Below are 23,872 nucleotides of genomic sequence, written 5' to 3'. Positions count from 1 at the left end.
TAGCATTTCGTAGTGTGACTGATTTTACTAATTGCATTAGTACTGTACAAAGTTAGAGGTGCGCTTTTTGATAGATTCCCCTGCTCCCCCTATCTCGGGCTTCCAGTGGGGAGACCTGAGGTTAACTTACCCCCGCTACCCTCCCCATCTCGTACTTCTGAGTGGGAGACCATCCCAGGCAGTAGCCTGCCTAGCTCACAAACTAGAATCAGGGCTCCCACTCCGACTAGGTTAATTGACTCACAGTCCCACGTGGTGACATGATATCATTGACGTGAAGTGCAAATGAGCGATAAAAAAACGATCACGCAATTATCACCATTCCAATTTRTTTTGTGCGGGCACCCCGTGCTGCCCCCGGCAAGATGCCGCCCTAGGCGGCTGCCCATGTTGCCTATGGCTCTGTGGCTCTGTCCAACAATACCCCCGGACAGGGCCAACCAGGCAGGATATAACCCCACCCACTTTGCCAAAGCACAGCCCCCACATCACTAGAGGGATATCAACAGACCACCAATTTACTACCCTGAGACAAGGCTGACTATAGCCCACGAAGATTTCCTCCGCCCGACCGGATAGGAAGATCACGTCAGTGACTCAACCCACTCAAGTCGAGTATAACGAAAAAAGCCTGGCACAACGTGATGCACCCCTCCTAGGAACGGCATGGAAGAGCACCAGTAAGCCAGTGACTCAGCCCCAATAATAGGGTCAGAGGCAGAGAATCCCAGTGGAGAGAGGGGAGCTGGCCAGGCAGAGATAGCAAGGGTGGTTCGTCACTCCAGTGCCTTGCCATTCATCTTCACACCCCTGGGCCAGACTACACTCAATCATAGGACCTACTGAAGAGACCGAGTCTACGTCTCTCACATGGATAGGCAGATCATTCCATAAAAATGTTTCTCTATAGGAGAAAGCCCTGCCTTCAGCTGGTTGCTTAGATATTCTACTGAACAAAAAGGAGGCCTGCCTCTTGTGACCGTAGCGTACGTGTAGGTATGTACGGCAGGAACAAATCAGAGAGATAGGTAGGAGCGAGTCCATGTAATGCTTTGTAGGTTAGCAGAAAAACCTTGAAATGAACCCTAGAGTGTAGAGTAGCTAGCACTGGAGTAATATGATTTCTTTTGGGGGTTCTAGTCAAGATTCTAGCAGCTGTATTTAGCACTAACTGAAGTTTATTTAGTAGTTTATCCAGGTAGCCGGAGAGTAGAGCATTGTGGTAGTCTAATCTAGAAGTGACTAGAAGCATGGATTAACTTTTCTGCATCATTTTTGTACAAAACGTTTCAGATTTTTGCAATGTTACGAAGATGGAAAAAAGCTGCCCTTGAAATATTCATGATATGTTCGTCAAAAGAGAGATCAGGGTCCAGAGTAACGCCGAGATCCTTCACAGTTTTATTTGTGTTATGCTGGTGAATGAGGACCCAAAAGCGACGTAATAGTAACAGAGTCTTTATTCCAGTAATAAACAAATAATGATTCTCCTGGATATAATCAAWYGTAAATCCAAAACAGGAAACTGYAATCCTCTCGTCAATAGAGAGGAACGACTGGAGACGCGACCACAGACTGCAGGTCGCTTCGGGAAGGCACTGGCCGTAGCTGACATAGACACCTGCTCACACGCAGCATCTGAAGAAGGCAAAGAACACGACAGGGCGGAAACAAGGACACAGGAACAGCAAACATCAAACAAGAATCCGACAAGGACAGAAGCGGAAAACAGAGGGAGAAATAGGGACTCTAATCAGAGGGCAAAATAGGGGACAGGTGTGAAAGAGTAAATGAGGTCGTTAGGAGAATGAGAAACAGCTGGGAGCAGGAACGGAACGATAGAGAGAGAGAGAGCGGGAGAGGGAGAGAGGGAGGAGGAGAGAGAGAGAGAAAGAACCTAATAAGACCAGCAGAGGGAAGCACAGGGACAAGACATGATAATCAATGACAAAACATGACAATTTGAGACGACTGTACAACCATCAAGATATATTGTCAGATCAAACAGCAGATCTCTTTGTTTCTTGGGACTTAAAACTAGCATCTCTGTTTTATGTTAGTTTAAAAGTAAAACATTTGTCGCCATCCACTTCCTATTGTCTGAAACACGGGCTTTTAGGGGATTTACCATGTTTCATCAAAATGTACAGCTTTTTGTCGTCTGCATAGCAGTGAAAGTTGACATTGTCTGTCCGAATGACATCACCAAGAGGTAGAATATATAGTGAAAACAATAGGGGTCAATGGTCCTTAAATGGAACCTTGCACCCATGGGAGAGAATCCTCACCTGTTTGATGGTGGGTAGCTTGGTCAGCAGCAGCTGAAAGACAGGAGGGAGCAGCATCTGCTAGAGAAGATGCTGTGGCTGCCCGCACACAACAATGCCGTTGGTCAGCGGAACCACTACCTTCTCATCATTTCCTGAGGGTTGGAACACAAAATAGATTAGTTGAAAGGCACACTGTCAGGTCTGGAGCAAATTAACTTATATAGAAAAGTATTTTCTTCCAAAAAATAACGTTTGTAAACTTAAAATATCACGACAGGAAAATGAAAATGAATCAGACTTATTCCAGTCCATATCATAGATCAGCCCCCTTTCGGAGTCTCTGGTACTGTCCCCACTGTTGACAATACACAATATTTACTGGTATGTAAACAAAAGCTTGACTTGCAACAAATAAAATGTCACATACAAGAACTCAGTGGGGGAGGATGGGACTACAATATGAATATAATTCCATTTTAATTCATGCCGTGGAATAGTCGTTATATTGTAATATTGCTGTAGCCTTCAGTATAGATCTGGGCGTAGAGGTGGTTGAGAGAGCACACGTGGGCTACGTCCCAATTCTCCACCCTTCTCCCTAAGTGTGCTCACACACACACACAATGTCCCCCAAAAAAGAAACAGATGTAAAACTAAATGTTATATTGTACATGTACACGCTTTATCTGCCTTTCCAAAGAAACCTATTTTGAAAATTTGAACATACAGTATACTTTATGGAAAAGAGTTGTATGTTTCTGAATGATGCACCATGCTGCGTTGTTGACAATAAGACCGAGCAGCACAGATTAACATTCAAACTCCCTCATTATAAAAGCCTCCTTCATAAATCCTGACGAGGGCGTTCATATACCTCAGTGGATGAGTGCCGGAAAATACTTTAGCAACTTCAACTGCACACAAGTTGCTGAACTTCTTCACAATTCATGCACAGTGGTTGGAGAGCAAGGTAGCGACAGAGTTCATATAGAAATGTTCATATAGAGTTCATATATATATAGTTCATATAGAAATGTATTTTCATGTCCAAAATACCCAGTAGTAGCAGCAGAATTTTAAATACTGTATACAGTCTATGTAACAGATAGATAAATTGTTTAGGTCATTCTCATACGCGCTGTGGAGTCTGACGAGAGACTAATCTTAGTTTAATAAAAATGTTGACATCTGTCTGGTTCATGTTTTTTCCTCCTTTATGTAACAGAGCGATCAATTGTTTAGATCATTCTCATACTTACTTACTTACTTACTGACTTTATTGTCCCCATGGGGAAATTTTGTTGCAATGATATGTACACATTTAAAGTGGCGTTTAAATACAAAATAAAATTGACAATACAACTTTCATATAAGTTACATAACAATAAAACATTAAAAAAAAAATAATAATAATAAATAAATAAATAAAACACTTWAAAAAAAAAGACTAGCCTGCTGGCCTTACGGAGTCGATAGGAACATTAGCCTGAGCTATTTAGGAGGGATATCACACCTGGCACAAACGATTGTCTAGTTCTGTTTTTCCTGCTGAGGGGTGCCCTATACCTGCGCCCAGAGGGGAGTAGTTCAAAGTCCAGGTACAGGGGGTGGCTTGGGTCTAAAATGATTTTGTGAGCCTTACGGAGGGCCCTGACCTTAAAGATCTCATCCAGGGCTAAATGTTTGACTCCAAGTACCTTGCTTGCTGTGGTAATAATCCTTCTCAACATATTTCTCTGGCTGACAGTGGTATTGCCAAACCAACAAACAATACAAAAAGTTAAAATACTCTCAATAAAAGATTTGTAAAACAGAGTCAATATAGTACAGTCTACATTAAAAGATCCCAGCTTTTTGAGAAAGTACAGTCTCTGTTGGCTCTTTTTGTAGATCAGGTCTGTACATTTACTCTACTGAAGCTTATTGTCCAAAAGGACACCCAGTATCACGACTTCTGCCGAAGTCGATGCCTCTCCTTGTTCGGGCGGTGCTCGGCGGTCGACGTCGCCTTTCTTCTAGCCATCGCCGATCCATTTTTCATTTTCCATTTGTCTTGTCTTGTTTTCCCACACACCTGGTTCTCATTTCCCTCATTATGTGCTGTGTATTGTCTGTTTCCCCCCATGTCTTTGTGTGGTATTGTTTATTCTGTTTCATGTTATGCGCACATTAGTCTGTTGCGCTGGGTTATGTTAACCCGTATTGTTATTTCGTGTTCACTTTGCCGTGTGCTTTTGGTTCGCCTAAATAAAAGGCTCCGTTGGCTACCCAATATCTGCTCTCCTGCACCTGACTCCCTTACAGCCATTTACGCATACCTGACACCCATATATTTGTATTCCTCTACAATTTCTATATTCTGACCTCTGATTGATGTTGCAGAGGTAGGTGTTGTACGCTTCCTGAAGTCTATGCACATCTCTTTCGTCTTGTTGGTATTGAGGACCAAGTGTGATTCCTCACACCATTCTACAAAGTCATCTAGGACCGGGCCATGATGTTCCTCGTCATCATGCAACAGGCTGATCAAGGCAGTGTCATCAGCGAACTTAACAAGGCGTCTGTCAGTATGGGAACTAGTACAACTATTAGTGTACAAGATGTACAGGAGTGGGGACAAAACACATCCCTGAGGAGAGCCTGTGTTGGTATTGCGTGTATCCGACACGTGGGGACCTATTTTGACTCGCTGTGAGCGTTGGCTCAGGAAGTCCAACCAGCCCCCCATCTAAGGAGAAGTCCCGAATGAGTCTCTGTGCCAGAATGTAAGGCTGGATTGTGTTGAAGGCAGAAGAAAAGTCAACAAACTGAACCCTGACGTGGGATTTGGCACCCTCTAGATGTCTATAGACCATGTTAAGGAGGGTACGAATGGCATCATCAACTCCTCTGCTAGGCTGATAGGCAAACTGAAATYGGTCGAGAAGCTTCTGGGTGACACTGAGAATATGACTTTCACAATTTTCTCAAGGCATTTCATTACTAAGGATGTCAAGGCGACAGGGCGGTAGTCATTCAGCACAGAGGGATTAGATGCTTTAGGAATGGGTATAATTATTGAGTTTTTCCACAATACTGGCACGTGTTGCTGGTCGAGTGAGGATTGGAAAATGTCTGTAAAAACACCAGCCAATTGTCCAGCACAGTGCTTTAACACTTTTTTCTCATAGACGGTGTGGAGTCTGACGAGAGACTAATCTTAGTTAAATAATAATTTTGACATCCGTCTGGTTCATGTTTTTTCCTCCTTTATTGCCTGCTCATTACACTACAAATTACTTTATCATAATTGATATTATTAAAAACGGTACTATATAATTTCAATCACACAGTGCCCACATAGGCCTACTTAATTAATACACTGTACAGAAAATAATTTGAAATATAATTCAGCTGATAATAATTCGAAAATAATTCATTAAGAAAAACGGAATATGATGCAACACAAACTATATGCACAGACTAAAAAGGAATGACCCTTCACAAGACTTAATAATTCATACCAACTTCAGAACATTTTAACAATCAAATGTTTAAATAAACAGACAAATGCAGAGGAGAAGGAGGACATAAGGAGATGGGGGACTTCATCATGAAAAAAAGACTGAAAGTTGAGAGAGAGTGGAGTGGTCTCACTACTACTTCTGTACAACAAGAGGAAGCAATCAAATTGAGGAGAACCAATAAGTGAGTATGGGAATAAACGTGCAGCAAATCATATCTGAAATACGTACTGGCCTTGAAATACAGGGAAATAGAATGTAATGTTCTCATGACAAAGTCTTTGATCCTCTTAGCAACAGACGGTTCTTGCAGTTCCCTGAAGTTATGATCGGCATACAGTATGGTCTGGCTTTCACTTATTACAGTAGATCACAGGTTTTCTGGAAGTGAAGTGTTTGTTGGCTTTAGAGTCTAATGGTTTGGATCAGTCCTCTTGAATGTGCATGGGGTTCATGACCACGGTCGTGGCATCCTGGAACAAGGGATTTTTTGTCTGAAACACAAAAGAACCAAACAAGAGAGAAGTTTAGTACAGAGGGAGCATCATGTTATCTACAATCAATTTCAACACCTAACCTTATAAATCTTGCATTAAAGACTCATTAAGTTGATTATTTTCTTTAAAATCAATACAAAACAACCATAAGAAGACCAAACACATTCACACAAATAATGATGAAATCCACTATTCATATAAAAAACTATGAAACAGAATAATAGAAAGTTATTTGGTTATGACAAGCAACCAGTTATTGCAGGGACATTTAGCCTATCTCACGTCATGGTGATTCATTGTCATGTGTGTGCTGATCTTTCTCTCACATCTTGCCAGACTTCGGCCTCCTTTGCTTTGAGGAAGCTGTCATACTCTCTCCGGTAGTGGAGCTCTAGCATAAGCCTGCTGATGAGGATCACTGCGATGCCGATGAAGATGATGCTGGACACAGAGCTGCCGATGATCACGTAAGTCTTGTCAATAGAGCCTGCCAGGAATGTGGAGAGGAAGCGTTTGTAGTAGAACATGTGACCTGACTGGGCCCCAGCTTCAAATATTGAACAAACTTTTTGTCTAATGTTAACAACATTTGATCAAACAACTATAGCAGTATAGAGCAGAACAAATACGTCATAGGAATAGTCTTTTTTAGGTGAGCCTAAACGCTAGTAATATTATAAATTGCTACAATGAGCATTGAGATCCGAAGAAGTGAAAACATTAGGACATAAAATGAAAATAAAGGATGACGATTAGAGATAAATTGAAGGTCTCACGAGGCAGATCTGCGTAGAAGATCAGGATGTTGCCATCAGGCAACAGCTCCACTTTGTAGGAGATGGTGTCTTTACTGCAGGGGAACTCCTGGGGCCCCTTCATCCAAGTGACCTTGACTGAGCCACAGAGTTGGCTGCAGTTACTCTTTAGGCTGCTACTCTTCTTTTTCTCCAATTCACATGTCACACAGTCCCTGAACATAAAGACAGGTTAACAGACATACTGAAGGTACACACACACACGTTTTGTTGTTCTATCCTCGTGGGGACCTAAAATTAATTTATATTCAAAATAATGTTTTCCCTAACTCCTAACCCCTAACCCGAAACCTAACCCTAACCCTTACCCTTACCCTTACCATAACCTTGACCTTAAACCCCAAACCTAACCTTAACCCGTAACCCTAACCCAAATCCTAAACCTAACTCCTAACCCTAACCCTAACSCTAATTCTAACCCAAACCCTAATTCTAACCCTAACCCTAACCCCTGATCTTAAAATAGCCTTTGTCCTCACGTGGATGTGGGAAATATCCCCACGAGGGAGAATTTTCCTTGTTTTACTATCCTTGTGGGGACTTTGGGGATTTTAGGTCCCCACAAGGATAGAAGAACCAACCCCCCACACACACTGCATTATTGTAGCAAAAGTAAACTGTTGCTGTACGGTCACTATTTAAGACCTAAGCTTTGTCAACCTGGAAGCTCAATCCAAACTCACTTTAAGTTATTGTCTTGTACTCACAGGAATTTTGGGCATGCGTTGGCAATCTTTGAGCAGTTTATGCCAAAGAAGTGTTTGTTGCACTGGCACTGGTTACACTGGCATGTTCCCTGGCCATTGCACAGCTTCCCAACAGTCCTGCACTGGTCGGTGAGTTTGGAACAGTCACATGCAGAGCCTGTGTAGTTGTCATTACACTTACATGTTCCACAGTCACACTGCCCATTACCTGCAGAAGACATTACACGGCTGAAAAATGGGCTGCAATAAAATACAACTAAGGAACACATTCTTCAGCCAATCAAAATGCATGGCAGGAACTAACTGTTTGAGTTTACTCACCACCGCAGAGCATGTTGTTGTGGCGGGCACAGCTGTTGTCATCACATTGGCAAAAATTGCCGCGGTGGATGCCCTGACACGTACACATGCCACACTCACAGCTCCCATGCCCGCTGCACAGCTGCGAGGAGTTGTCTTGGCGACATGTTGCGGCCATAGAGTCGGCAGAGGTCATGTCCTTAGGCCGCTCACACTCACACCTCTGACCCAGGTGACCCTCATCACAGCTAAAGGGCATAGTATTTTACAAAAACTATGAAAAGCCAGGGAAAAACAACAAAAAAACAGGGAAAATTCTGATACTTATAGCCTATTTTGGGCCAGGAGTTGTTTCTGGTCAAGACTCCTATTCCTACTCATCAGTATCTAAACAACACTTTAATCACTTTCTCTGTATTCACTTTCTCTGTATTCACTTTCTCTGGAGAACAATTGGGTTGAATCCCCTGAAGTTTTGATAACATACAGTATATCTTTGATACATTTCTTTGACTACAGAAACTAGTTTACTGCTCTGTGGTAACAGTCAGACTGCAGACTGCAGCTGTTTCCCTCACTCTGTGCAGTTTGTAAGCACAGTTCTCTATCTCACCAAACAGGAGGTGCTGTGAGTTCTAGTCAGAATTTTAGGACTTGCCTGCAGATGCCGCAGGTGAGCGTTCCAATTTCATTGCAGTGTGAGGACTGCTCTTCTCTGTCTTGGCAGTCACAGTCACACAGGGTTTCCACAGAGACCTTCAGAGTCTCGCTGATGCCCTGCAGTTTTAGGGAAAACGTCTGCTTCTCCTTCAGACATGTTGAGATGTTCAGGCTTACCGTGAAGTTGACCTGGGAGCAAGGGAGGGGATAATACACAACAAATTGTTCTATAAGTCCAAGTTACATGACTAAATCCTTTGAAGACATGAGCTTTGCTGTTCTTATTCACATTATGATCTCTTCCCCAGCCCCTGCTTTGTGCCAGACCTGCTGGTTGAGCTTGACGTCCATGCACTCGCCCCTCCTCTGCCACGGGGTGTTGTCCCCTTTTTCAGGGGTGCAGTGGGATCTGTAGGTCACGTCCAGACCTGAGGGAGCTTCATGGTGCTCCAGTAAGATGGTGGAGGACAGGTTCTGTGAATAGATATGCATTACTAGATAGAACAGCTGATGATGTTACATGTATGTCTATGTGTCCAATAAATGGCATTTCATTGCAAAGCCACTTTTGATTGTAAGTAATGCATTTGCAAAAGTAATATATATTTCTCTACTTTTAACATACTCCTATCTAGAGAAATGTAGGTCTATCATGTATGAAACCTTTCAAGTCCCCACTAGGAAGATTTAGACATAATTTGCCACAGCCTATTTTTAGACCTGTGAGAGCACAGCACACACTATATACATCAGTAGGTAACCATGATGCCATGGTTTCCAATGAAAATACGTATGAGAGCTAGTTCTACCCTTTTAGTCTGAGGTGTGACTCATGAGCATAACCACAGACATGCTTTTATTTCCAGCTTCAGCATCTCTGTTTCAAATAAAGCTGTCCTCTTTTTTGGTCATTGCAGCCATTTTCGCCATTTTGCAGTAGCTTGTTAACTGTATTCTAAGCTTGAGATACTCACACTGTAGGCCTCTGAGATGAGCAGGACCACGTTGCTGGAGTCGTTCTTCAGGACTCCCACCACTGACTGAGGGATTAGTTTACTCAATGCCTAGAGAAGTGTGTGTGTGTGTGTGTGTGTGTGTGTGTGTGTGTGTGTGTGTGTGTGTGTGTGTGTGTGTGTGTGTGTGTGTGTGTGTGTGTGTGTGTGTGTGTGTGTGTGTGTGTGTGTGTGTGTGTGTGTGTGTGTGTGTGTGTGTGTGTGTGTGTGTGTGTGTGTGTGTGTTTAGGTATGGGCACAATAGAGAGAGATGGGAGGAGGTATAAATACTGAGGTTAAAGGTCCAAGGCAGCTGTTTTTATCTCAATATCAAAGCATTTCTTGGTAACAATTAAGTACCTTACTGTGAATGTTTTCAATTAAAATGGTAAAAAAGAAACAAAAATAACTTCTTAGCAAACAGAAGTTTCTCAAGCAAGAATTTTGCTGGGACTGTGGAAGTGGTRTATTAACTCATGTCACCAGGCAGGCCAAAACTTCATCCCACCAAAACAGCCTGAAATTTCAGATGGTCTTTAAAACAGCTCTTACACTAAAAGGGTATTATCATCATTTTCACAATTTCACAGTATTATTCCAAACTCATAGGGTGGAAATATATAGAAAACACAGAGAAATCATGTTTTTGACTGCATTGGGCCTTTAAACATTTTGTGACATTTTGTAATCTGCTCTTACAAACAACCTCTCCTGTCAGTTCTGACCTTGTAGGCAGCAACACTGTCCTCGGTGACAGCAAAGATGAGCTGGATGTTATTGGTTTCCAGGACCCTGGCAAGCTGGCCAACCGACGGGTAGTCCTGAGACACACACAGGAAGTGGAGTAAATAACCACAGAAAGATGTTGTAGTACCCCAGTTCTCCTGCAATAAATGTTAGCCTCTATCACTGAAACAAACTCACGTCTTCTAAGTGTTGATCACCCTTCTCCTCTCTTGATAACTCACATATTTAGTGCCATCGTAGAAGCCAGTGTCATTGAGATGGCACATGCCGTCATGAGGCTCGAATATACCAGCCAGCCTGCCATCCCCGGCAATGTGGAAGGTGTCATCTGACGTGTAGACCAGGATCCGGGTGACATTGTTCCAACCAATCACACTCTGGAAGGAAAAAGAGAGACACAGAGTGACAGAGATGGTGTGAGGCAAGTAAGAGAGGGAGAGTAAAGAGAGAGAGAAAGAAGGAAAAACCCATAGAAAAAGAAATATGGATGTTCTAGACATCCTTGCCTCCAATCTATAAAGTGGAGGTGACTGTGTTTGGTTATGTATGACACTACCTGGCAGACAGCTGCCTGCATGATTGCGTCAAAGCCTGCCTCGGGGGAGTCCAGGTTTCCAGAGATGATCTGGTCGCTGACCCTGGTCTTGAACTTGTCCACGTCTTCTGTGAGTCTCAGAACATTTTGGAAGCTGAAGGCAGGTTGACAGATGTTCAGGCGGTTGGGACAGGGGTTATTCTTCTTGGCTTTCACCTGGCTGACGTATGGCAGAGCCACCTTGTCTACAAATGAGCCGAAGCCTGACAGCGGAGAAAGGAGAGGGATAGAGATGGACAGGATGAGGAGAGGTGGCACAGTCGGATGACTACACACAGTTGATTGAAATCCTGACATGAAATCCTATCTTCTGCATAAGTCTGTCTCCTCAGGACTCACCTATGCGGACCTTCTGGGTGACTTTTTTCAGCGCAGAGAGGATGTCCTGGCCTAGGTTCTTGATGGTGTCCAGGTCGTCCTTCATGGAGAAGGACAGGTCCATCAGGTAGTACAGGTCTATGGGGTAGCCCTCGGCTCTCTTGAATGACACATTGAAGGTCTGAGGGACTCCTGAAACAAACGGGTCAGTTAGAACAGTTATCAACTGCAAATACATGCATCACTACAATACTTTACATGACGTCGTTACTTCTATTACTTTGCACGGCTTCAAAAATAATCTATAAAGCACCACCACAAATGTCAGATTTCAGTCCCTGTTTGAATTTCAGATTTCAGACCAGTCCCTGTTTGAATTTCAGATTTCAAACCTGTCCCTATTTGTATTTCAGATTTCAGACCTGTTCCTGTTTGAATTTCAGATTTCAGACCTGTCCCTGTTTGTATTTCAGATTTCAGACCTTTCCCTGTTTGAATTTCAGATTTCAGACCTGTGCCTGTTTGTATTTCAGATTTCAGACCTGTCCCTGTTTGTATTTCAGATTTCACACCTGTGCCTGTTTGAATTTCAGATTTCAGACCTGTCCCTGTTTGTATTTCAGATTTCACACCTGTCCCTGTTTGTATTCTGAGAAATACTTCCTTTTAGGAAGAGTATATAACTCTCACCAACTCTGAGTTTGAAGAGGAGGTTTTGTGGCTTAAGCTGGACCACATTGCCTGGGTTGCTGCTGAGATCATTATTCTTCAGAAAGACTGGATCTAATCGGGGGTTGATGATGTCCATCTGCTCACAACGCCTGGTCCTCAGAGACTCAGCAGTGTCACACCTCCGCTCACTGGACTCTCCAGACTTCAGGAAGTCCTGTCAGGAGGATGTGTATTATGGTCTTAGTTCAGTGTGTCGGACTAAGGATACAGAAAATAAAACACTGACTCACACGTGGGGTGCGAGATTATCATGTGGGACTGCCTGCTGTCAATCCAACATGTTGGGGTATATCTCTGTATAATTATTATTTTTAAAGATACATAGGACATGTCATTATTATAGATAGGACCTATAGATTAGACTGTTGCTTTGGGGAAGAGGGGTTTGGTTGCAGGGAGAAATGACAGAGTTAAAGTCAAAGCCAACAAACATTTGAATGTATCACTAATATCTTGACCAAAAAATATACCACAGAAATTAACAGGAAATGCATGTGGAAATAGAATAGAAATACGGAAGTGAGTCTGACATCAGTAGCACGACTAGCTTAGGAAACCACAAAGCGCTGCAGCAGCACAATACACCATTCAATTATCAACCCCAAACTGAGAGCAGGATAGAGAACACACACATGTTGTGTAAGACATGAGCACCCAAGCAAGACAGTGTGTTTACTGATTTTGATTAAGACAATCCATTGGGCACACACTGGTTGATTCAATGTTGTTTCCATTCATTTCAATGAAATTACGTTAAACAACGTGAAATAGATGATGAACTGACACATGTGCCCAGTGGGATTTGATAGCTGACTTGAAATATTAACTTGAATCAATAAAACCGTTTTTAATTGTGAGCAAGAGCCTCACTGATAATCTTCAAAAATCTAAGCAACATAAGCGTGAGATAAAGTCTGTCCTACTTTCTGATGTCAAATGAAGGATCAATGATAGTGATACATGATTGATGATTCGAGACCATGGGACTATAAGGTTCTGACTGCGCAAAGCATAGTTCTGAGATATTGAGCTTTGATATCACAGATCTTAGAGGTTTTGGAGTGAATTCTTCTTTCATAACCCATTAAGGTCCTTACCTTTAGGTACCAAAAGTACAGAGTATCAAAATCTTAAGACATTTGGACATAAGTTTTTTTAGGGCGTGCAATCGCAGATAGAACCTTATGGCTCTGAAATGTCAATCTGGGTTCAGACATAAGGTTCTATCACAGAATGTTCAAATTATTTCAATTTCAATAGCTAAGTACAGACATTTAATGATTAGATAAGGAGAATACCCTTCCTTCTTTCTAAACACATAAAATATATTAATTCATGTTCATCACACATTTGTTAAAGCGATAGTTCTCTGAAATGAAAAATACACTATATCCTATGGATACCAAGCAATGTTGTTAAAGCTTAGCTCTGGATGAGTAAACTGACATATTTTTTCTGGTCTATGACACCCAAAGTCAGTAAACTACTTGATAGCTATCAATAAAATGTGGCATGTTTGGAATTTTTGTGAAATACCCCTTCCATGGAGGTTTTCATGTTGGTATACAGTACTCAGACCCCTTCCCTTATCCACATTTTGATACGTTACAACCTTATTCTAAAATTGATTAATTAACTTTTTCCCCCTCATTAATCTACACACAATACCCCATACTGACATTGCGAAAACAGGTTTTTAGATATGTTTGCTAATTTATTAAAAATAAAAACAGAAATACCTTATTTACACAAGTATTCAGACCCTTTGCTATGAGACTAGAAATTGAGCTCAGGTGCATCCTGTTTCCATTGATCATACTTGAGCTGTTTCTACAACTTGATTAGAGTCCACCTTTTGTAAATTCAATTGACTGGACATGATTTGGAAAGGCACACAGCTGTCTATATAAGGTCCCACAGTTGACACTGCATGTCAGAGAAAAAACCAAGCTATGAGGTAGAAGGAATTGTCCATAGAGCTCTGAGACAGGATTGTGTCGAGGCACAGATCTGGGGAAGGGTACCAAACCTTTTCTGCAGCATTGAAGGGCCCCAAGACCACAGCAGCCTCCATCATTCTTAAATGGAAGAAGATTGGAACCACCAAAACTCTTCCTAGAGCTGGACGCCCGGCCAAACTGAGCAATCGGGGGAGAAGGGCATTGGTCAGGGAGGTGACCAAGAACCCGATGGTCACTCTGACAGAGTTCCAGAGTTCCTCTGTGGAGATGGGAGAACATTCCAGAAGGACAACCATCTCTGCAGCACCCCACCAATCAGGCCTTTATGGTAGAGTGGCCAGACGGAAGCCACTCCAGTAAAAGACGAATGACAGCCCACTTGGAGTTTGTCAAAAGGCACCTATAGGACTCTCAGACCATGATAAACAAGATTCTCTGGTCTGATGAAACCAAGACTGAACACTTTGGCCTGAATGCCAAGCGTCACGTCTGGAGGAAACCTGGCACCATTCCTGCAGTGAAGCAAGGTGGTGGCAGCATCATGTTGTGGGGATGTTTTTCAGCGGCAGGGACTGGGAGACTAATCAGGATCGAGGGAAAGATGAAGACAAAGTACAGAAAGCTGTGCAGCGATGCTCCCCATCCAACCTAATAGAGCTTGAGAGGGTCTGCAGAGAAGAATGGGAGAAACTGCTCAAATACAGGTGTGCAAAGCTTGCAGGGTCATACCCAAGAAGACTCGAGGCTGTAATCACTGCCAAAGGTGCTTCAACAAAGCACTGAGTAAAGGGTCTGAATATTTATGTAAATGTGATATTTTTTAATTTTTAATTTTTATACAGTACATTTGCAGAAATGTCTAAAAACTGTTTTTTGCTTTGTCATTATAGGGCATTGTGTGTAGATTGATGAGGGAAACAAATAATTTAATCCATTTTAGAATAAGGCTGTAACGTAACAAAATGTGGAAAAAGTCAAGGGGTCTGAATACTTTCCAAATGCACTGTATGTACACTGAACCAAAATATAAATCCAACATGCAACAATTTCAAGGATTTTACAGCGTTACAGTTCATATAAGGAAATCAGTCAATTGAAATCAGTTCATCAGGCCTTAATCTACAGATTTCACATGACTTGGAATACAGATATGCATCTGTTGGTCACAGATACCTCAGATAGGATCAGAAAATAAGTCAGTATCTGGTGTGACAACCATTTGCCTCATGCAGCGCGACACATTTCCTTCACATAGAGTTGATCAGGCTGTTTATTGTGGTCTGTGGAATGTTCGGTTTCAATGGCTGTGCGAAGTTGCTGGATATTGGCGGGAATTAGAACATGCTGTCGTACATGTCGATCCAGAGCATCCCAAACATGCTCAATGGGGGACATGTCTGGTAAGTATGCAGGCCATGGAAGAACTGGGACATTTTCAGCTTCCAAGTATTGTGATACGGAGCTGTGCATTATCATGCTGAAACATGAGGTGATGGTGGCGGATAAATGGCGCGACAATGGGCCTCAGGATCTCATCATGGTATCTCTGTGCATTCAAATTGCCATTGATAAAATGCAATTGTGTTGGTTTTCCGTAGCCTATGCCTAACCACACCATAACCCCACCGCCACCATGGGGCACTCTGTTCACAATGTTGACACCAGCAAACCGCTCACCCACACGACTCTATACACGGGGTCTGCGGTTATGAGGCCGGTTGGACGTACTGATAAATTCTCTAAAATAACATTGAAGGTGGCTTATGGTAGAGAAATTAACATAAAATTATCTGGCAAGAGCTCTGGTGGATATTCCTGCAGTCAGCATGCAGTCAGAAATTGCACAATCCATCAAAATGTGAGACCTCGTGGCATTGTGTTGTGTGACAAAACTGCACATTTCAGTGTGAGCTTTTATTGTCCCCAGCACAAGGTGCACCTGTGTAATGATCATGCTATTTAATTAGCTTCTTGATATGCCACACCTGTCAGGTGGATGGACTATCTTGGCAAAGAATAAATGCTCACTAATAGGGATGTAAACACATTTGTGCACCAATTATGAGATAAATAATATTTTTGTGAGTATGGAAAATTTCTGGGATCTTTTATTTCAGCTCATGAAACACGGGACCAACACTTTAAGGCACCTGTATTTATTTGTGTATACCATAAAAAAAGCTTATGTTATGGCAATTCTTCTGAAAAAGTGGTGAAAAAAAATCTAAATGATTTAAAAAGAGGACCAGAACCTATGATATGTATAATCAAGGCCTTGAGACTATAAAGCCTTGCAGACTATATCTGCTAAATGTCTAGTTTTGAGATTAGTATTTTTTAATTGGAAAAGTTGCTACAAATCTGTATAGGCGACGCAAAAGACATACCGTTTTCAACCGTTGGAACCATTTACTTAATCATTCATGTCTATCTTTTTTTCATCCTTTTTACCTTTGTGCATTATACATTTTTGACTTCATCAATATCATCTGGAATCTGTTTCGAACACCCAGAATCTATTGCTTTGTTTTACCATTCATCAACTGGAATCTGTGTGACAAACCTGGACCTTTTTGTGAGTAATAAATTACATTTTAATTGCAACTAGAACAATAACTCTCTTAAGTCTTTAAATGGGGAAAACGTGTTGGAACCAGTCTTTGTAAAAGCAGCTATAGCAGACCTGGGTTCAAATCAATTATGCATTGAAGCCACCGTGCAGCCATCTTGGTACTCTTCCTCCATTGTAATTCTTTTGGGGGAAGTTATAGAAATGCATTTATTAATCTCTACATTAGTTAATGACACATTTATTCTATTACAGACACCGTAATGTATACTTTTAAATTATATTATCTAATCATAAAAAAATATATATACAGTGGCAAGAAAAAGTATGTGAACCCTTTGGAAATACCTGGATTTCTGCATTAATTGGTCATCAAATTTGATCTGATCTTCATCTATGTCACAACAATAGACAAACACAGTCTGCTTCAACTAATAACACACAAACAATAATACATTTCATGTCTTTATTGAACACACCGTGTAAACATTCACAGTGCAGGGTGGAAAAAGTATGTGAACCCTTTAGTAACTGGTTGACCCTCCTTTGGCAGCAATAACCTCAAATAAACGTTTTCTGTAGTTGCAGATCAGACCTGCACAACAGTCAGGAGGAATGTTGGACCATTCCTCTTTACAAAACTGTTTCAGTTCAGCAATATTCTTGGGATGTCTGGTGTGAACTGCTCTCTTGAGGTCATGTCACAGCACCTTAATTGGGTTGAGGTCAGGACTCTGACTGGGCCACTCCAGAAGGTGTATTTTCTTCTGTTGAAGCCATTCTGTAATTGATTTACTTCTGTGTTTTGGGTCGTTGTCCTGTTGCATCACCCAACTTCTGTTGAGCTTCAATTGGCGGACAGATAGAATTAGCATTCTCCTGCAAAACGTCTTGATAAACTTGGGAATTCATTTTTCCGTCGATGATAGCAAGCTGTCCAGGCCCTGATGCAGCAAAGCAGCCCCAAACCATGATGCTCCCTCCACCATACTTTACAGTTGGGATGAGGTTTTGATGTTGATGTGCTGAGCCTTTTTTTCTCCACACAGTGTTGTGTGTTCCTTCCAAAACAACTCAACTATAGTTTCATCTGTCCACATAATATGTTGCCAGTAGCACTGTGGAACAGCCAGGTGCACTTTTGCAAACTTCAGATGTTCAGGAATGTTTTTTTTGGTGTCCTCCCATGAACACCATTCTTGTTGAGTGTTTTACGTATCGTAGACTTGTCAACAGAGATGTTAGCATGTTCCAGAGATTTCTGTAAGTCTTTAGCTGACACTCTAGGATTGTTCTTAACCTCATTGAACATTCTGCACTGTGCTCTTACAGTCATCTTTGCAGGACGGCGACCCCTAGGGAGAGTAGCAACAGTGCTGAACTTTCTCCATTTATAGACAATTTGTCTTACCGTGGACTGATGAACATCAAGGCTTTTAGATATACTTTTGTAACCCTTTCCAGCTTTATGCAAGTCAACAATTCTTAATCTTAGGTCTTCTGAGATCTCTTTTGTTTGAGGCATGGTTCACATCAGGCAATGATTCTTGTGAATAGCAAACTTTTGTGTGTGTTTTTTATAGGGCAAGGCAACTCTAACCAACATCTCCAATCTCGTCTCATTGATTGGACTCCAGGTTAGCTGACTCCTGACTCCAATTAGCTTTTGGAGAAGTCATTAGCCTAGGTGTTCACATACTTTTTCCAACCTACACTGTGAATGTTTAAATGATGTATTCAATATAGACAATAAAAATACAATAATTTGTGTGTTATTAGTTTAAGCACACTATGTGTGTCTATTGTTGTGACTTCGATGAAGATCAGATCAAATTTGATGACCAATTTATGCAGAAATCCAGGTAATTCCAAAGGGTTCACATACTTTTTCTTGCCACTGTATGTATATAAAAACACTGAGAATGTTCAAATACACAACCCACAAGTACTTTTATTTGAGTATTTGGAATGATTATTTGTAAAAAACAAATAGTCTACCAAATTGTAATTGAGAGTATTTTCAAATACTTATTTCAAATTCTATTTTCAAAAACCTGGGTTAAATGCATGGGAGTGTATTTGAGTCAGTGTATTTGAGTATTTTCAAAAACTTTCCAAGTGTATTTCCAAATACATTATAATATTCAACTACTTGTTTTTTCAAATAAAAAATATCTGAATATTTACTTCAAAAGGTATGTGAAAGTAATGGAGATATTTGAAATAGTATTTGAACCCAGGTCTGGTCTATAGAAGTGGCCTTTTGGTATCTTAGAACCTAGCCACTACACGTTGTTTAATGAGTAGTGCTATGGTGAAGAACCTATGCAGTGCCATACGTCTGTAATTTGACACTAGTATAAATGGTTGAGGATCTAGAAACAAAAGATATTCTAACAGTTATAGCCAGGGGTTGGAGCCGGTTCAGGGAACAGAAAGAAAACCTAAAAATTATGACATTTTTGTAGGAATAGAATCAGAAATTAAAACAAAAGTGATATATACTGTTCTGGATCAGAAAAGTAATTTTACGTTCCGGTCATTTTTTTATAGTCCCACAAAATATGCAACAAATTAACTACACAAAGACCTCACTGTCACTCATAAACTTATTCCAGTGTCTGCCTGCCAGCTGAAAATCTTTGCCAGTGAGTGTGTGTGTAGGCTACCTGTCCCTCCCCTCCCTCCGAGGGCCTAGTCTACTGTAACTACTGACATTACAGGTGTGATTCAGAAATTAGGGAGAGAGATTTTTAATTAGAGAACGATAGATTATCTTTTCAATGCTAGTTAAGGATACTATAGTTTTCACATTTCACAATGGATTTATTAACTACAAAAAGCTAAGACGTGTTTTTATTTTAATTATGGTGCCGCTCTGCACACACAAGCTTGTTAGTTAGCTAGCTTGTTAGTTAGCTAGCTTGTTCGTTAGCTAGCTAGCTTGTTAGAGAGGGAAAAAAAGAGAAATAGAAACTCTTTGTCTTCCTCTTCCTCCTCCTCGTCGCCCACCTCGCATACACACTCGTCCTCTCACATTGTTTCTTCTATCCATTCTCAGACTTTCTCCTTCCCACCTTCAACAACCTGTTTGCTCTCTGAACTGGCTTATATTGGTTGTGTCGCATCATTTGAAACAGGTTAAATCCATTTTGAYTGGTTGTGTTCAATCAATGACATGTGTTCTCTATTTGTATTTGATTGTTGCCACTTGTGTTTACCAGTATGGATGACATGTGCATTAGAGTGCAGAATGTGTTTTGAGAATGAGAATGTGTTTAGAGTTTTGCTGAAAAGTCTAAGTGAGATCTGCAGATTGTGTTTTACCATGTGAAATGGTTTAAGGTATTGACAACAGACTGCATAATTAGCTAAATGAGTCTAGGCAACTGAGAACTGAGCCAATGGGTTTTAGTGTTTTAGCAATTGAGAAAAACTGTAATAAATTACACAATGTAAATGTAACAATATTTTCATGTTGCACACCTTTTAGTTGTCTCATTAAATGCTTTCAATATGTGTACATGCATTTCTAAAATGTATGGTTGGTTTGAGGTTTTTAAGTAATTGAAATGTGGAGCTATTGACATTTTAAAATTATATTGTGTAATTTACTGATGGTTCCTAACTAGCCCCATAGAGAAATGGAATGTCAAACCAAATTGACCGTGGGCATTATMATCTGGTCGCATGCAGCTGCGCTCTGGATTGATGATTACTTGGGTGTTGCCAGCTGTGGGCAGGCTTGAAAACCCAGAAAACTGTTACAATACCCTTCATTCCATGACATACACATTTTTCCTAATTATCACCAAATCTCTGTTTTGGACCAGAATGATACTATTTACACTTTGTAGTACATGTTGACACTAAAATAAATGTTTGTGACTCATATCGATGCCACATAGACTGTTTTCAAAACAAGAAGTTGCTTATTACGTTCAGTTGCTCTTAAAGCATGGGAAAACGCCAGTGCCAGCCAAATACACGTTTGGGATGGAGACTTAGCCACAGGAAGTGGGGGTGCTGAGGGTGCTGCACCCCCTTAAAAATCGGAATAAATGTATTTAAATATCTATAATTTTATTAGAGGATTTTTTTTTTTTTTTTTTACAAAAGTAGTGCACTGAGCCTTTACTATACCTGTATTAGCGGACCGATATAGCCTTCTGTAGCTTGGGCAAAACATTTTACAGATTTTTTTCAGTAATTATCAGTTGGAGGGACGTTCAGGCGRACATTTCCTAAGGTCACAAAGGGGCCYTAAAGTCTGAATCGGCCCCTTTGTGACCAAAGGCTGTCACCCAGCCAGTCAGACAAGCTGCAATATTTGATCTGCGGTCTGTAGTTTGTGTTAATCAACGCCTGACCCATTTCAGACACCAGCCAACTTCCTTCCCAGAACATCTGCAGTGTGTTTATGTGAGAAAGAGAGAGAGAGAGAGAGAGAGAGAGAGAGAGAGAGAGAGAGAGAGAGAGAGAGAGAGAGAGAGAGAGAGAGAGAGAGAGAGAGAGAGAGAGTGAGAGAGAGAGAGCGAGCATATCTTTAATGAAGCCCGTAGATGAGAGTTTCTATTTCTCTTTTTTTCCTCTCTGTATTGTTGGGAAGAACCCGTAAGTAAGCATTTCACTGTTAGTCTACACCTGTTGTTTACGACGCATGTGACAAATAATTGTATTTGATCCTATTGTTGTAAGTAGCTCCTACAGTGTGAATGGCCTAATGCCGTCGTCCCACGTGTTGTCCACAGAGAAGCCAACTCACAAAGCAATCAAGTCCAAAGTATAGCAACACTCAAGGATAAAACATGCAACGGTTTGAAACAAAGAAATGAGGCAGCAGCAGCAAGCCAGATGATGCATGATAAAGCTGACCTTGTGTTTGCACCAGGCACATCCAGGGCTCCTCAGGCAAGCTGAACATGAGGGCTGGGACACACATCCTTGGGGGACCCCTGACACATCAAACAGAACAGTGACATTAGTAATGGTCCCTGACTCTCTCAGGCACAAATTCACAGCAGAGGTCTAGGAGGGTCTGCTACAAGGACGAAATTGTGGCGTACATATTGGGGGGGATGAACAGTAGACGGTGGATCCAGGTGGTACCCCCTCCGGAAATTTGTTTGACATTTTAAAACACATTTCCTGCAGTTCTATTATGCCTCTCTTGAGGGGTATGTTGAGGTGGATGTAGAGGGGGATTTTGAAAGTATAAATGGAAGTATAAGTGGAAGGCCCGCCCCCAATTTTTTTTGTTACCATTCCACTAATTCCGCTCCAGTCATTACCACAAGCCCGTTCACCCCAATTAGTGCCACCAACCTCCTGTGTTTCTTAACAATCTCTACAGCTTCCGTCCAAAAACCAATCCTGTGAAATGACGTCAACACATACTGGAGGAGTTACTGGCTAGCTACAAGTGGCTATCTTAGCTAACGAACTAGCTACGTTGGTTGTGGCGCGCATGACCAGAAAGACACATTGATGAACCACCAAAGGCCCAACCCATTTCTGTTTGAAAGTTGGACTGTTTTCGTGCCCAAAGTCGACCGTTAAAGCAAGGGCCTGTTCCCCGTGGCAATTTCGCCTTTGGTTTGCTAAATTAATATAGGGGAAATACTGCTCTCATAAAGGACCTGCCATTACCCATGTCTGCCTTGTGCCAGGTACCAGTACCAGGGTTGGGTCAATGCTTGTCAATTCCAGAAGTGAATTCTTACTCAACAATTTCAAAATCACCATTGGAAATAAATTACACTTTCTAATTATTGAATAAGAATTTCAAGTCAATTCCTCTATTAAAATGAGATACGCCCAACCCTGACTAGTAGTTGTAGATGGGAATGCACTTACCTTGAATTTGGTTCTTGACTAGTAGTTGTAGATGGGAATGCACTTACCTTGAATTTGGTTCTGTCCCACACAGTACAAGAGAAAGGTCCCTAATATAAAGATCCCAACCATTGCCTGAGGATATAAACGGAGTGAGCGATAGACAGAGTAAATGAGGGTCTTCTTCTAGAAAGAGAAAGTCAAGTAAGCGTCGTGAGAAGACAGGGAGCAGGAGGCGAGCACAGAACACAGCAGACAGGCCACTTCCCCTTGAGTTCTCACACGTTGTCAACCACACACCCCACAATGTTCATTGTCTCATGTTTTCTAAGTCGATCCTCTTGAAAACGAGAAAAATAATCGCTAACTAATTTTGAGCCACTGGTTTGAAACCAGAGGCTTTCTCCCGTCTCCTTAATGTGAGAAATGAAACTCAAAGCTAAACCAAACCTTATTTCTAATTCAGAAACGTTCCCTGGAGCTTCTAATATTGTTATGATCTCAATAAGTAATTGTAGTGATTTGAATATCACTCTTACGCTTACAAACACTTGCTTTCTCATCCATAGCTACTGTACACCCAACGTTCATCCAGCTACTGTACACCCAATGTTCATCCAGCTACTGTACATACATTACACATACATTTCAAGGCCTGCTTAGAATTTGACTTTAGGGCATCATAGCCTCACATCTACGGGCTTCATTAAAGATATGCTCTCTCTCTCTCTCTCTCTCTCTTTCTCACATAAACACGCTGCAGATGTTCTGGGAAGGAAGTTGGCTGGTGTCTGAAATGGGTCAGGCGTTGATTAACACAAACTACAGACCGCAGATCAAATATTGCAGCTTGTCTGACTGGCTGGGTGACAGCCTTTGGTCACAAAGGGGCCGATTCAGACTTTARGGCCCCTTTGTGACCTTAGGAAATGTYCGCCTGAACGTCCCTCCAACTGATAATTACTGAAAAAAATCTGTAAAATGTTTTGCCCAAGCTACAGAAGGCTATATCGGTCCGCTAATACAGGTATAGTAAAGGCTCAGTGCACTACTTTTGTAAAAAAAAAAAAAAAAAAATCCTCTAATAAAATTATAGATATTTAAATACATTTATTCCGATTTTTAAGGGGGTGCAGCACCCTCAGCACCCCCACTTCCTGTGGCTAAGTCTCCATCCCAAACGTGTATTTGGCTGGCACTGGCGTTTTCCCATGCTTTAAGAGCAACTGAACGTAATAAGCAACTTCTTGTTTTGAAAACAGTCTATGTGGCATCGATATGAGTCACAAACATTTATTTTAGTGTCAACATGTACTACAAAGTGTAAATAGTATCATTTTGGTCATAAAGTCAGTCTGGTCCAAAACAGAG

The 23,872-nt window shown here is 41.4% G+C and overlaps 1 protein-coding gene across 1 annotated transcript; it reads right to left on the bottom strand.

Moving 5' to 3' along the window:
• Window positions 1–5,617: 5,617 nt before the first annotated feature.
• Window positions 5,618–22,727, bottom strand: itgb7 (integrin, beta 7). The gene is made up of 15 exons (XM_023991857.2): window positions 22,570–22,727; window positions 21,542–21,621; window positions 12,095–12,290; window positions 11,426–11,596; window positions 11,048–11,289; window positions 10,713–10,868; window positions 10,470–10,565; window positions 9,727–9,816; window positions 9,080–9,226; window positions 8,751–8,941; window positions 8,114–8,340; window positions 7,793–8,000; window positions 7,047–7,240; window positions 6,597–6,757; window positions 5,618–6,267 (listed from the first exon to the last, which is right to left on the bottom strand). The coding sequence occupies exons 1-15, from the start codon at window positions 22,631–22,633 to the stop codon at window positions 6,199–6,201; spliced, it is 2,292 nt and encodes a 763-aa protein (XP_023847625.1). The 5' UTR covers window positions 22,634–22,727; the 3' UTR covers window positions 5,618–6,198.
• Between the last annotated feature and the right edge of the window lie 1,145 nt (window positions 22,728–23,872).

This window comes from Salvelinus sp. IW2-2015, linkage group LG1 (assembly GCF_002910315.2).
Source record: "Salvelinus sp. IW2-2015 linkage group LG1, ASM291031v2, whole genome shotgun sequence".
Lineage (NCBI taxonomy): Eukaryota > Metazoa > Chordata > Actinopteri > Salmoniformes > Salmonidae > Salvelinus > Salvelinus sp. IW2-2015.
This window is presented reverse-complemented; position numbering and strand designations above follow the sequence as displayed.